At 47.6% G+C, this 15,476-nt stretch overlaps 1 protein-coding gene across 3 annotated transcripts in view; it reads left to right on the top strand.

Moving 5' to 3' along the window:
• Positions 1 to 8,301, top strand: part of LOC137040859 (NACHT, LRR and PYD domains-containing protein 3-like) — a 128,127-nt gene extending 119,826 nt beyond the window's left edge. For 2 of the 3 annotated variants that reach the window (XM_067416597.1, XM_067416601.1), the window contains one exon: positions 7,751 to 8,301. In XM_067416597.1, coding sequence (XP_067272698.1) covers positions 7,751 to 8,286 — 536 coding nt within the window. In that variant the 3' untranslated portion in view covers positions 8,287 to 8,301. Of the gene's footprint in view, positions 1 to 7,664 lie in introns of all 3 variants that reach the window. The other variant, XM_067416600.1, reaches the window with a different exon arrangement.
• Positions 8,302 to 15,476: the final 7,175 nt, after the last annotated feature.

The raw sequence follows: 15,476 nt of genomic DNA, 5'->3' as shown, positions 1-15,476 counted from the left end.
ACTCGTCTAGTGCCTGTTGTTCTAGATGTTTCTCTCTTCTTGTGTTCAGGGGGCTGTGATCTCACACTGGATCCAAACACAGCACACACAAACACACACACACACACAAACACACACACACACTCGTCTAGTGACTATTGTTCTAGATGTTTTTCTTAAAAACACAAAAAACAGATATGCTCAAAATAAAATTAAAGGAATAAAAAGGTCGGTTGAAATCGCATGGGGCTAAATCTCAAACATTGTGCAAATGGGAGTTATGATTGATACCTTTTCTTTTGTCTGACTTAACTACACAATGTATGTACTCGTTGTACACAGGTAGGAATGCTGCTGCACAATCAGTCTGTGTCCCACACCTCCACAGGGTTCCCAAAGAAACATCTGTCTGGATGAGGATGCGACCACGAAACCTTTGCAACAACATGCCGTATAGTACACGTGTGTTAGTTTTTAACACTGATTATAAGAAATCTCTTAATGACTCCAGGACGCAGCTCTGCATTTGGGTCGAGGACTGTTCGTCAAAGAATTTGTCTTTGTCTCCACGCCTCACACTTTTAAAAACCCAGGTCTTTTTACCAAGGTCTCTAAAGACTGAGTTACTTTCTTGTAACAATAGCTTTGTTTGGGGTACAGATATTCCTTGCCGTTGAAGCTTATCATCGTTTTCATTATGGAAAGACTCAGAAAGTGTGTGTTGTCTTACACTTTGGACAGCATATTCAGTGAAGTTGTCTCTGTTTATACTGGTATATTTTCTTAGTTAATATAAAGTCTTGGGAATCATACCAGTACATTGCATCAATCAGTCATCTTTATTTCTATCGCTCTTCTCCAGCGCCGATTGTGTCAGAGCAGCTTCAGTGTTAAACAGGACAATACTGCAGCAGAATTAGATTTGGCTGTACAGTCGTTCTGGAGTAAACAGTGATGTTATCAGCTTATTTTAATTTATCATAGAGAGAAAATGTTGGCAGATCAGTATTATAGTTTATAGAATTAAAGAAGACCTAATTAATTCATTTTATTTGTATATTTAGTTGAATAACTTAGATCATAAATTGAGTGTTATAGTTTTAGTGTCCCCAATTGAGCAAGCCAGAGGTGACAGTGGCAAACCCAGAGGAGACACCAATCATCACTGAGAATATTTCCAATGAGCCGCATCAATCGTCTGAAACACAGCAGCACATTATCATAGATTATGCCGTTCAGGACTGCATTTATATAGCTTTTTTGGGCTAGGATAGGCCATCCTTTTTTGGGCTAGGATAGGCCATCCGAAGCGCTTTACATGTTTGCCTCACGTTCACCCATTCACTCTCTCATTCACACACCGGCGGCGGTGTCTTGCTCATGAACACTTCAACACTTGGTCAGGTAGAACCGGGGATCGAACCACCAACCATGCGGTTTGAGGACAATTATTGAATTATATGTTGTAACTCCAACCCTTCACTGAACTGAGTCATGTTTTGCTGAGAGATCTGATGAACTCACGAGCCGCTGAGCATGAGCGAGTAACTGAACGAGCAGCGGTCCTCATCGGATCAGCAGGACAGAATCGAAAACTGTTTCTCTCAGACACGTTCAATACTGAGAACCGATGAGCAGAGCCTCTTCACACACACAACGCTCTTCCCCACTGGACTATTTTTCCAGCTACAACGGCATTCCTACGGGACTTCACCGCAAGATACAGCTAGCCGGCTAAAACAGGTGAATTTAAACAATGGCTAAGTGGCTAAACGCATCTTGTTGTCATGTAAGGGTCCTGTTCATGGTGGACGGACATTTTAATTGTATTTTGTGTCTGTTAAGAGGCACAAAGACACCCTTTACGTTTATGCCCCCAAAGCTGCCGTTTAGCTGAGGGGGGGCTCTGGGCATTAACTGTATTAACTCCACGTTGCAAGCACCAATCTGGTTCAGTTTATTTGTCTATACACTGTACTCACAAAGATAAAACGATCAAGATACACTTAAAAATTCACCGGAGTTGTCCTTTAATGGCTGTGTGTGTGTGTGTGTGTGTGTGTGTGTGTGTGTACTCCCACATGCAGTCTGGAACCCCAAGCCCTCTGTCCTGTCTTTTCTGAAAGATAAAGCATCTTGTGGAGTGTGTGTTGAGACAAAGCCATCTCCTAACCACATTTACAGTCTTGTTGTCCATTTCACGCAACACTTTTTGTGGAATATGGGCATTTGCTGTGTTTCTTATTGCTTGCACTTTTAGGATTACAGGAAAAGGTGATGGGTCAGTGAGATCCAGTCTGGCCATAAACTGATGTGCCATGTCAGTCACTTGCTGACTCCATTCTCCAGCGATGTTAGGGTGTACTCACACTAGCCAGTTTGAACCGTGCCCGAGTGCGTTTGACCACCAAAGCGCGGTTCGTTTGACTAGTGTGAGCGCTAACCGTGCTGGAGTCCGTAATCAAAGCTGCAAAGTCCTTGCTGCACTTCAGCTGGTACCTTGCAAACCTCATAATACGAGCAGCACGATTACGTGAAAATTTTCGCACCACTGAGGCGACACATCTGTTTAACAACAGGCTGTGAGAGGGCTGTGGACCACCGTGGACCAAACGACACAAAATTATCCACAAAGAAAACAGAGCGATGGACTCCATTGTGTTCAGAGAGCGCCGCTCTTCCTGTTTATCCCGAAACCGTCGCACCATAATGACGTAAGCGTGCTCCGGCACGAATGCTTAAACCCGAAACCGTCGCACCATAATGACGTAAGCGTGCTCCGGCACGAATGCTGAAACCCGAAACCGTCGCACCATAATGACGTAAGCGTGCTCCGGCACGAATGCTGAAACCCGAAACCGTCGCACCATAATGACGTAAGCGTGCTCCGGCACGAATGTTGAAACCCGAAACCGCCGCACCATAATGACGTAAGCGTGCTCCGACACGAATGCTGAAACCCGAAACCGCCGCACCATAATGACATAAGCGTGCTCCGGCACGAATGCTGAAACCCGAAACCGCCGCACCATAATGACGTAAGCGCGCTCCGTCACGAATGCTGAAACCCCAAACCGTCGCACCATAATGACGTAAGCGCGCTCCGTCACGAATGCTGAAACCCCAAACCGTCGCACCATAATGACGTAAGCGTGCTCCGGCACGAATGCTTAAACCCGAAACCGTCGCACCATAATGACGTAAGCGTGCTCCGGCACGAATGCTGAAACCCGAAACCGTCGCACCATAATGACGTAAGCGTGCTCCGGCACGAATGCTGAAACCCGAAACCGTCGCACCATAATGACGTAAGCGTGCTCCGACACGAATGCTGAAACCCGAAACCGTCACACCATAATGACGTAAGCGTGCTCCGGCACGAATGCTGAAACCCGAAACCGTCACACCATAATGACGTAAGCGTGCTCCGGCACGAATGCTGAAACCCCAAACCGTCGCACCATAATGACGTAAGCGTGCTCCGGCACGAATGCTGAAACCTGAAACCGCCGCACCATAATGACGTAAGCGTGCTCCGGCACGAATGCTGAAACCCGAAACCGTCACACCATAATGACGTAAGCGTGCTCCGGCACGAATGCTGAAACCCGAAACCGCCGCACCATAATGACGTAAGCGTGCTCCGGCACGAATGCTGAAACCCGAAACCGTCGCACCATAATGACGTAAGCGCGCTCCGTCACGAATGCTGAAACCCCAAACCGTCGCACCATAATGATGTAAGCGTGCTCCGGCACGAATGCTTAAACCCGAAACCGTCGCACCATAATGACGTAAGCGTGCTCCGGCACGAATGCTGAAACCCGAAACCGTCGCACCATAATGACGTAAGCGTGCTCCGACACAAATGCTGAAACCCGAAACCGCCGCACCATAATGACGTAAGCGTGCTCCGGCACGAATGCTGAAACCCCAAACCGTCGCACCATAATGACGTAAGCGTGCTCCGGCACGAATGCTGAAACCCCAAACCGTCGCACCATAATGACGTAAGCGTGCTCCGGCACGAATGCTGAAACCCGAAACCGCCGCACCATAATGACGTAAGCGTGCTCCGGCACGAATGCTGAAACCCCAAACCGCCGCACCATAATGACGTAAGCGTGCTCCGTCACGAATGCTGAAACCCCAAACCGTCGCACCATAATGACGTAAGCGTGCTCCGGCACGAATGCTGAAACCCGGAACCGCCGCACCATAATGACGTAAGCGTGCTCCGGCACAAATGCTGAAACCCGAAACCGTCACACCATAATGACGTAAGCGTGCTCCGGCACGAATGCTGAAACCCCAAACCGCCGCACCATAATGACGTAAGCGTGCTCCGGCACGAATGCTGAAACCCGAAACCGTCGCACCATAATGACGTAAGCGTGCTCCGGCACGAATGCTGAAACCCGAAACCGTCGCACCATAATGACGTAAGCGTGCTCCGGCACGAATGCTGAAACCCGAAACCGTCACACCATAATGACGTAAGCGTGCTCCGGCACGAATGCTGAAACCCGAAACCGCCGCACCATAATGACGTAAGCGTGCTCCGGCACGAATGCTGAAACACGAAACCGTCGCACCATAATGACGTAAGCGTGCTCCGGCACGAATGCTGAAACCCGAAACCGTCGCACCATAATGACGTACGCGTGCTCCGGCACGAATGCTGAAACCCGAAACCGTCGCACCATAATGACGTAAGCGTGCTCCGGCACGAATGCTGAAACCCCAAACCGTCGCACCATAATGACGTAAGCGTGCTCCGGCACGAATGCTGAAACCCGAAACCGTCGCACCATAATGACGTAAGCGTGCTCCGGCACGAATGCTGAAACCCGAAACCGTCGCACCATAATGACGTACGCGTGCTCCGGCACGAATGCTGAAACCCCAAACCGTCGCACCATAATGACGTAAGCGTGCTCCGGCACGAATGCTGAAACCCCAAACCGTCGCACCATAATGACGTAAGCGTGCTCCGGCACGAATGCTGAAACCCGAAACCGTCGCACCATAATGACGTAAGCGTGCTCCGGCACGAATGCTGAAACCCGAAACCGTCGCACCATAATGACGTACGCGTGCTCCGGCACGAATGCTGAAACCCCAAACCGTCGCACCATAATGACGTAAGCGTGCTCCGGCACGAATGCTGAAACCCGAAACCGTCGCACCATAATGACGTAAGCGTGCTCCGGCACGAATGCTGAAACCCGAAACCGTCGCACCATAATGACGTAAGCGTGCTCCGGCACGAATGCTGAAACCCGAAACCGTCGCACCATAATGACGTAAGCGTGCTCCGGCACGAATGCTGAAACCCGAAACCGCCGCACCATAATGACGTAAGCGTGCTCCGGCACGAATGCTGAAACCCGAAACCGTCGCACCATAATGACGTAAGCGTGATCCGGCACGAATGCTGAAACCTGAAACCGTCGCACCATAATGACGTAAGCGTGCTCCGGCACGAATGCTGAAACCTGAAACCGTCGCACCATAATGACGTAAGCGTGCTCCGGCACGAATGCTGAAACCCGAAACTGTCGCACCATAATGACGTAAGCGTGCTCCGGCACGAATGCTGAAACCCGAAACCGTCGCACCATAATGACGTAAGCGTGATCCGGCACGAATGCTGAAACCTGAAACCGTCGCACCATAATGACGTAAGCGTGCTCCGTCACGAATGCTGAAACCTGAAACCGTCGCACCATAATGACGTAAGCGTGCTCCGGCACAAATGCTGAAACCTGAAACTGTCGCACCATAATGACGTAAGCGTGCTCCGGCACGAATGCTGAAACCCGAAACCGTCGCACCATAATGACGTAAGCGTGCTCCGGCACGAATGCTGAAACCCGAAACCGTCGCACCATAATGACGTAAGCGTGCTCCGGCACGAATGCTGAAACCCGAAACCGTCGCACCATAATGACGTAAGCGTGCTCCGGCACGAATGCTGAAACCCGAAACCGCCGCACCATAATGACGTAAGCGTGCTCCGGCACGAATGCTGAAACCCCAAACCGCCGCACCATAATGACGTAAGCGTGCTCCGACACGAATGCTGAAACCCGAAACCGCCGCACCAAATGACGTAAGCGTGCTCCGGCACGAATGCTGAAACCCCAAACCGTCGCACCATAATGACGTAAGCGTGCTCCGGCACGAATGCTGAAACCCCAAACCGTCGCACCATAATGACCTAAGCGTGCTCCGGCACGAATGCTGAAACCCGAAACCGCCGCACCATAATGACGTAAGCGTGCTCCGGCACGAATGCTGAAACCCGAAACCGTCGCACCATAATGACCTAAGCGTGCTCCGGCACGAATGCTGAAACCCCAAACCGTCGCACCATAATGACGTAAGTGTGCTCCGGCACGAATGCTGAAACCCGAAACCGTCGCACCATAATGACGTAAGCGTGCTCCGGCACGAATGCTGAAACCCGAAACCGCCGCACCATAATGACGTAAGCGTGCTCCGGCACGAATGCTGAAACCCGAAACCGTCGCACCATAATGACCTAAGCGTGCTCCGGCACGAATGCTGAAACCCCAAACCCCGCACCATAATGACGTAAGCGTGCTCCGACACGAATGCTGAAACCCGAAACCGTCGCACCATAATGACCTAAGCGTGCTCCGGCACGAATGCTGAAACCCCAAACCCCGCACCATAATGACGTAAGCGTGCTCCGGCACGAATGCTGAAACCCCAAACCCCGCACCATAATGACGTAAGCGTGCTCCGGCACGAATGCTGAAACCCTATGTGAGTGCAGGCCAGAGGGGGAGTGGGGCAATCGTACTCTGCCCCCGTTCATGGCAACCGTGCCTAGTGTGAGTACACCCTTAAACTTGTGGCCCAGATAGTTATAGGTCTCATGTCTAGAGTACACTCTGAGTGGCTGGTCTAAGATGCCAAAAGAGGGAGGTTGGTCGGCCTTTGACCTATACCAACGGTTGCCGCCGGTCCTCCTCTCATAGAACACTGCACATTTACTGTGCTTTACATGTAGCTGGACCATGTCAGAAATCTGTCAGTGCATGACAGCATGTGTTTAATCATTCCTTCATCTCGAGATGGACGTCCACATCATCAGCATAACCCTGGACTCGGTTCGGAGACAGCAGGTGGGGCGGGGCATGTGTACACAGCCATTTTAGCCATTGATTTATTCCAATGATGAAGTTTACAGCACTCCATGGACAGCCAGTTTTGATTCCTACCTCCAGTGGTATTGGTCTGGTGAGATCTTTTCCACAGATCACTTGTAGGTAGGAGTCCCAATACACATCCTTTATTATGGCCACGTAGATCTTCGGGAGCTGTATCTCTTTTAAAGCATCAATCATGACTCTATGAGGCAATGTGCCAAAGGCATCTCTGAAGTCAAGGAAGACGATGTATAGCTTAGCAGATTCGTGCTTAAGATCATCAATGGCAGTCTTTAAGCAAAAAAAAATCTTCATTCACGCCTTGCTGCTCAATGTAAGCTTTTTGTTTATTAGACTATTAGTCTAACAGTCTAGTCCACACATACACACACACACACACACACACACACACACACACACACACTCGTCTAGTGACTGTTGTTCTAGATGTTTTTCTCTTCTTGTGTTCAGGGGCCTGTGATCTCACACTGGATCCACACACAGCACACACACACACACACACACACACACACAAACACACACTCGTCTAGTGACTGTTGTTCTAGATGTTTTTCTCTTCTTGTGTTCAGTTGCCTGTGATCTCACACTGGATCCAAACACAGTACACTCTCTTCTTGTTCTGTCTGAGGGGAACAGAAAGGTGGAGTGTGTGAGAGATCGTCAGCCGTATCCTGATCATCCAGAGAGATTTGATGGGTATCCTCAGGTTCTGTGTGGAGAGAGTCTGACTGGCCGCTGTTACTGGGAGGCCGAATGGAGCGGAGATGCTGAAATATCAGTGACATATAAAGGAATCAGGAGGAAAGGATGGAGTGAAGACTGTGGGTTTGGATGGAATGACAAATCCTGGAGTCTGATCTGCTATAATAACAGATTCTTTGTCTGGCACAGTAATATCAGGACTGATATTCCTGCCATCAGTTCAACCTGTAAGAGAGCAGGAGTGTGTGTGGACGTGTCGGCCGGCACTCTGTCCTTCTACAGCGTCTCTGACACACACACACTCACACACTTACACACATTCAACACCACATTCACTGAACCCCTCTGTGCTGGATTTAGGGTTTATTATGATTGTTCAGTGTCTCTGTGTCAGATTAAATAACACACACACACACACACACACTGCTCTGAATCTTTAATAAGACACACACACACACACACACACACACTGCTCTGAATCTTTAATAACACACACACACACACACACACACACACACACTGCTCTGAATCTTTAATAAGACACACACACACACACACACACACACACACACACTGCTCTGAATCTTTAATAAGACACACACACACACACACACACACACTGCTCTGAATCTTTAATAACACACACACACACACACTGCTCTGAATCTCTAATAACACACACACACACACACACACACACACACACACACACACACACGCACTGCTCTGAATCTCTAATAACACACACACACACACACACACACACACTGCTCTGAATCTCTAATGACACACACACACACACACACACACACACACACACACTGCTCTGAATCTCTAATAACACACACACACACACACACACACACTGCTCTGAATCTCTAAAGACACACACACACACACACACACACACACACACACACACACACACACACACACACTGCTCTGAATCTGTAATAAGGCAGTAATAATATTGCTATATTGTCAGACTGCTGTAATATGTATATTGTAAACTGATGATGAGATGTAATAAAGGACTGATTGATTTAATCATGAAGTGGTTTATGAATGATTGATGTGAACTGATGACAGTATGAATAATCATGAATGTGATGAGATCAGCAGAATGAATTCTCTCTCAATCACTGAGTCTCTCTTTATTTCTGTATTTCTGTATTTCCTGTCGGCGGTGAGGTCTGTCCTGCTCTTTCATGTGAAGCTGGAAATCTCAGAACAGTTTCTGTGATGATCCGGAGAGCACGGGTTCATATTCTCAGAGTCTTTAACGCCAACCAGGAAACTCATGAATATTCATGTTAGCTCCGCCCAGCTCCACCCAGAGCCATAGAGGGGGCGGAGCCACCGAGTAAACGTGACGCGCTGTTGTGTCGGACTCTGATTGGCTGTTGAGCCTCATGAAGGCTAATGATTGGCTGAGCGGTACATTTGAAAACATGTCGTTGTTGCAGTTATACAGTTAGCAGAGCGGGGCTAGTTAACGGAAATATTAGCGATTAATATTGTTATTAACGTGTTTTAAATGAGTCTCGTTTAACCGTAAACATTCCCCCACGGACTTTCTGTGTTCAACAAGAAGAAACGATGGACATTAATTCTTATTTTCAGTAAGTAGCGTGTTAGCATCTGACCGAGAGTGTGTATTGGTCCTGATGATGTTTATGATTCAGTTGGGTTATTAATATGGCTCAATATCATGATGTTTTGTTCTATATAACACAACTGTGTGCCTCCCTTCTCTGGGCTTGTGTGTTTTAATACATGTTCATACATCTATGACAGTCTTTGAGTCTCTTCTGCTCATTAATCTGATCATAACTCCAGTAAAGCAGTGAAATATTCCTCCAGTGTAAATCATCTGTTCTCTATGGGAATATATAGTAAAGTGTGATTTATTCCTGTGATCAAAGCTGAATTTATCATCATTACTCCAGTCTTCAGTGTCACATGATCCTTCACTAATCATTCTCAGATGAGGATCTGATCATCAACACACATTTAGGATTATTATCAGTGATCAACAGTTTCTGCAGTTTCAGGATTCTCTGATCAATAGTTAATGTGATCGTCTGGCTCTGAGCATCCCACTTTACTCTACAGCGATCAGGCATATCATTATGACCACTAGCAGGTGAATAACACTGATGATCTCTTCCTCACTGCAGGGCGTTTGAGCTGAGCGTGCGCAGCTATGCTGGAGATGACCCGTTAGACCCCTGGGATAAGTAAGTGTCACGGAGTGACTTAAAATGGCGGAACTTAAAATGGCGGAACCTAAAATGGCGGAAATTGTCCGCCCGGACCATTGTCCATGGAACACGCGGCTAGTTCCGGTAGCTCCGGGCGACTAAAAGGGAGTGTTATTGGGAACAGGTGTGCGCATGGACGTGGCGATCGATGGTTGGACAAATTAGAGCAAAGGAGGCATATAAAGAAGGTAATGGGAGAACAGGGGAGAGAAGAGTTGATTCCGGCAAACAGGAGTGGAGTTGATTCCGGCAGACGGGGGCGGGGGGGGGGTGAAGTTGATTCGGGCCAACGCTGCAGGGTGAGTGAAGTTGATTTGGGCGATCGCGGTGGGTGAGACGGAGCGATCGGTAAAGCGGAGGGACGTCTTGAGGCGGATGATACAGACTGGGCGAAGTGAGAACAAAGTACTGGGCTGAAGAAAACATGAGCTAAGTGTTTGAAGCATTCGTTGTTGAAACAGCTGTGTTGATATGTATTGTTACTGCCTTGGAGAGATTGTTTACATTGAGAAGTCATTGGGAACGTATTGAAAAGAGGAAGGAGCGTGCTGAAAGATCGTGGTCTTGACGTTTTCATATGGTCAGCCTCTGCACTGACCCTTTCTACTATCCAGGACTTATTTCCCGGCCCAACGTGGTGATCCTGACCCTAATTCACTGTGAGTGTGTGTGGAGTACAGTGGGTGAGTCTTTCTTTTGATGTGTGTCCACCTGAAGAATTATAGTGTTGTGCTGTGCAAACGTTGTCAGCGATCCCTCCTTAGGTCGAAGAGAAAGCCTTGCATCAGAGGAAGCACAAAAGCCGACATCTGTCTGACTACGGAGCTGTGAGTTGTATCTACCCAAGTGTACCGCCTGTATACTCACCTGTATGTCCAAAGCTAAGAGCCCAGTGTACTGTCCTGTATACTCACCTGTACGTCCAAAGCTAAGAGCCCAGTGTACGGTCCTGTATACTCACCTGTACGTCTCAAGCTAAGAGCCCAGTGTACTGTCCTGTATACTCACCTGTACGCCCAAAGCTAAGAGCCCAGTGTACCGCCTGTATACTCACCTGTACGTCCAAAGCTAAGAGCCCAGTGTACTGTCCTGTATACTCACCTGCACGTCCAAAGCTAAGAGCCCAGTGTATGGTCCTGTATACTCACCTGTACGCCCAAAGCTAAGAGCCCAGTGTACCGCCTGTATACTCACCTGTATGCCCAAAGCTAAGAGCCCAGTGTACCGCCCGTATACTCACCTGTACGTCCAAAGCTAAGAGCCCAGTGTACTGTCCTGTATACTCACCTGCACGTCCAAAGCTAAGAGCCCAGTGTATGGTCCTGTATACTCACCTGTACGCCCAAAGCTAAGAGCCCAGTGTACCGCCTGTATACTCACCTGTATGCCCAAAGCTAAGAGCTCAGTGTACCGCCCGTATACTCACCTGTTCGTCCAAAGCTAAGAGCCCAGTGTACTGTCCTGTATACTCACCTGCATGTCCAAAGCTAAGAGCCCAGTGTACGGTCCTGTATACTCACCTGTACGTCTCAAGCTAAGAGCCCAGTGTACTGTCCTGTATACTCACCTGCACGTCCAAAGCTAAGAGCCTAGTGTATGGTCCTGTATACTCACCTGTACGCCCAAAGCTAAGAGCCCAGTGTAACGCCTGTATACTCACCTGTACGTCCAAAGCTAAGAGCCCAGTGTACTGTCCTGTATACTCACCTGCACGTCCAAAGCTAAGAGCCCAGTGTATGGTCCTGTATACTCACCTGTACGTCTCAAGCTAAGAGCCCAGTGTACTGTCCTGTATACTCACCTGCATGTCCAAAGCTAAGAGCCCAGTGTATGGTCCTGTATACTCACCTGTACGCCCAAAGCTAAGAGCCCAGTGTACTGCCTGTATACTCACCTGTATGCCCAAAGCTAAGAGCCCAGTGTACCGCCCGTATACTCACCTGTACGTCCAAAGCTAAGAGCCCAGTGTACTGTTCTGTATACTCACCTGCACATCCAAAGCTAAGAGCCCAGTGTATGGTCCTGTATACTCATCTGTACGCCTAAAGCTAAGAGCCCAGTGTACCGCCTGTATACTCACCTGTATGCCTAAAGCTGAGAGCCCAGTGTACCGCCTGCATAGTCACCTGCAAAACTCGGCTTGTACGAAGAAGAGAGAGAAGAGACCGGGAAGATCTGTTGAAAATCAGGAGCGACTCAAGACCCCAAGGCCCCAGTCCTGGAGGACTGGTGTCCCCCTTTTTAGTATTTCTCTTTCCCCTTTCCCATAAATCTCTTTTAAATTAATAAATATTGGTTTTAACTTCCCCGTCCTCGTCTGTCTGGTCATTGGGGTGTTTCTGGGACCTCCTCGGGGTGGAAACTAGGGGAGGAGCGGGACTCGCGCCAAGTGGCGGTCCGCTCCGGCCTGTGACATAAGAACATCTTTAATGTCTTTATTATAGCTCTGATGAAATGATCCCCTCTCTGTCTGTCACTCATGGCTGGTTTGTGGCAGGTTTGTTCAGTTTCTGGAGAGCAAGCTGTCAGTGGAGGAGAGGAAGGGTTTGTCTGTGGTTCTGGAGCGCATCGTTCAGACCTTCCTTCAAGATGAGCGATACCACAACGACCAGCGATACGTCGCTCACTGCGTCAGATGTGTAGGTTCACTCCTGCTCTCTCTCACACACACACACACACACACACACACACACATGTCAAGTCAACTTTATTTATATCGCTCTTCTCCAACGGCGATTGTGTCAGAGCAGCTTCAGTGTTAAACAGGACAATATTGCAAGAAGATTTAGATTTGGCTGTACAGTCGTTCTGGAGTAAACAGTGATGTTATCAGCTTATTTTAATTTATCATAGAGAGACAATGTTGAAAGATCAGGATTATAGTTATACATCAGGGCATGATGGAGAGAAATAAACCTCTGGAGAAACCAGACTCAGTTCTCCTCTGGCCTATTAACACACAGTGTGTGATTATTATTCTGGACACCTTACAGCTCAGAAATCATATCAGATAAATATTCAACATTTCGGATCCGGCCGACTGCAGTAACCCTCGGGATGAACAGAGAGACTAACATTAGTGTAGATGCCGCTCTTCTGATGATGTAACGAGTCCATCAGGTGTTATGGGAAGTGTTCCCGGTTCCGGCTGACCTCGTTAATGCAGCCGAACAATCAGTCAACTGATCTGAATAATGAGAGTTAATAATATTCTGTGTGTGTGCCATAGTAAAGAGATGTTGTGTTTTTAGTCTAGATTTAAACTGGCAGAGTGTGTCTGCTTCCCGAACAATGCTAGGAAGACTATTCCAGAGTTTAGGAGCTAAATAGGAAAAGGATCGACCACCTGCTCTGATAGAAAAACACCCGGTATAAAACCTTATATAACAAAATCTGGTCCCATTTCAGGACCAAGGGGTCTAATGAACTATTCTGTGAACATGAACACACTGCAGTGCTTTCTAACAAGAGTTTTCTGTAAACTGTAAACTTCTCAGCAAATCAACTTCTGAAAACTTAATTACAACTTGGCCAACTTATTTGATGTAAACCTGGAAACATGTCAGTGCTTAGAGCTGGTTTATCTTTAATGCAGAAGCATTCCCAGTAGATGAAGGTGAGAGTCACATAAGCATGTTTCTCTTCATGATCCAGCTGTGGAGGCTGAAGGTGTGGACGTACTGGAGCTACTGCTGTTGAACATCTGTCCAAGCGGATCAGCAAGAGCAGATTTCCTCCTCTTTGGACAGTGGAAAGATCTTTTCCAGGCTCACTGTAGTCTATCATCCTCTCAGCAGCAAACAGTACCTGGTGCTTCCCTGCTCAGGAGGAGGAGAGATCTGAAATCTGCTGGCCATTAAGACTGAAGCCTCTGTGAAGAAAACAGTGGACACCTGTTGACCCGCTGCATTATTATTCAGACTAAATGCTCAGTGCTCAACTAAAATGACATGTAATGGTTTTAAAGTATAAAGCTGAGCCTTTAGAGGATTAATAAATGAATGTCCCTTAAGAGCAGCCGCCTTTGAGCCCACTGTGGTAAATGTCTGATGCGTGTCCTCTGGAGAGAGGAAGGGCAGAGATTTAAACCGAGGGTCTGAGGCTGATGAGATGGAGAGGTTGCTCTTCTCCTCTGAAGGATTATATCTCTCTGAGAGCTCTTGGTAGATCTTCATCTCTTTGAGTCTTTAGCAGTGCTGATCATGGCACTCAACAGGTGTGTGTGAAGCGGAGCAATGATAGAAACTGTTGGGTCTTCTCCTCACACATGACGTTTGTTTCCACCAGCATAGGCTTGAGGGCTTGATCGACCTCTTCAGCATTTGAGATTTCCATCTCAGTCAAGGTGCAGATGTCCGAGACTCTCGTTCTCACCTTTAAAAACAGCAGAGCAACATTCATTACAAGATTCATTTAATCATTTCAGATGAAAATAAGATGAACTTTTCCTAGCAACACATCAACAAATGAGATGAAATCAACACAATCCCCAAGGGATGTAATGTTGTTTAAGGCTTTAGTTGTATCAGTGCTGAAAGTCTCAGTAAACCGCTCACCTCAGGAGATCAGAGATCAGCACAGATGCCACTGAAGATGGACATTTGATGGTTTATTGGTATTTTTTGTATTATTTTTAGTCTAATGTATGTTGTAAAGTCCGCCTGTGTTTGTACATGTGTCCCAAGGAGAGACATGGCTGAGCTATATTTGATCAAGAATGTGCACACATGTACCAAGTGGCATACAGTGGGCTATAGTTCTGCTGATGTGTTTGTTTGGTGATGTAGCGTTGACTGTTCTTTATAAGGAAAGTGGATTGAGCAACACATGGAAGCATGAAGTATACGTTCTATTTTAAACATATGACGCATGTTCTCTACCTTCTGAGGAAATCTCTTCCTAGTGAGTTCCTCTATATAACATCCAAATTCACTGAACTGCCCAGAAGACAACGAGACGACAACAGCGAAGGAGACGATGACAACGATGAAGAGAAAGAGGGACAGAGGAGGGATGGAGAAGGGAGAAGGGTAGAGGAACGGAGGAATGGACAAACACAAACAGCTAGCATGAAATAATCACATTTCAATGTCTCTACTATGTCTGACATGCAAAGATAATCAATAAGAGATCTCTTGGCCAAATGACTGGTATCCGGTCCTGTGATTCAATCCTAACGGGGACAAAGCTGTAATTTGAGATCAACAGCAGGATTGTGCTCCAGGAAACGGGACAGCATCTCATATGGTCCACCTGATGGACTGCACCATCTGTGATCAGCTTGAGCTGTGGAAGGTCCACCATCGTCTGGTTCCTCTTCAGTTCTCCC

Source organism: Pseudorasbora parva, chromosome 15 (assembly GCF_024679245.1).
Source record: "Pseudorasbora parva isolate DD20220531a chromosome 15, ASM2467924v1, whole genome shotgun sequence".
NCBI classification, from domain to species: domain Eukaryota; kingdom Metazoa; phylum Chordata; class Actinopteri; order Cypriniformes; family Gobionidae; genus Pseudorasbora; species Pseudorasbora parva.
The sequence above is the reverse complement of the archived record's forward strand: the minus strand, read 5'-3'. Positions and strand labels throughout refer to the sequence as shown.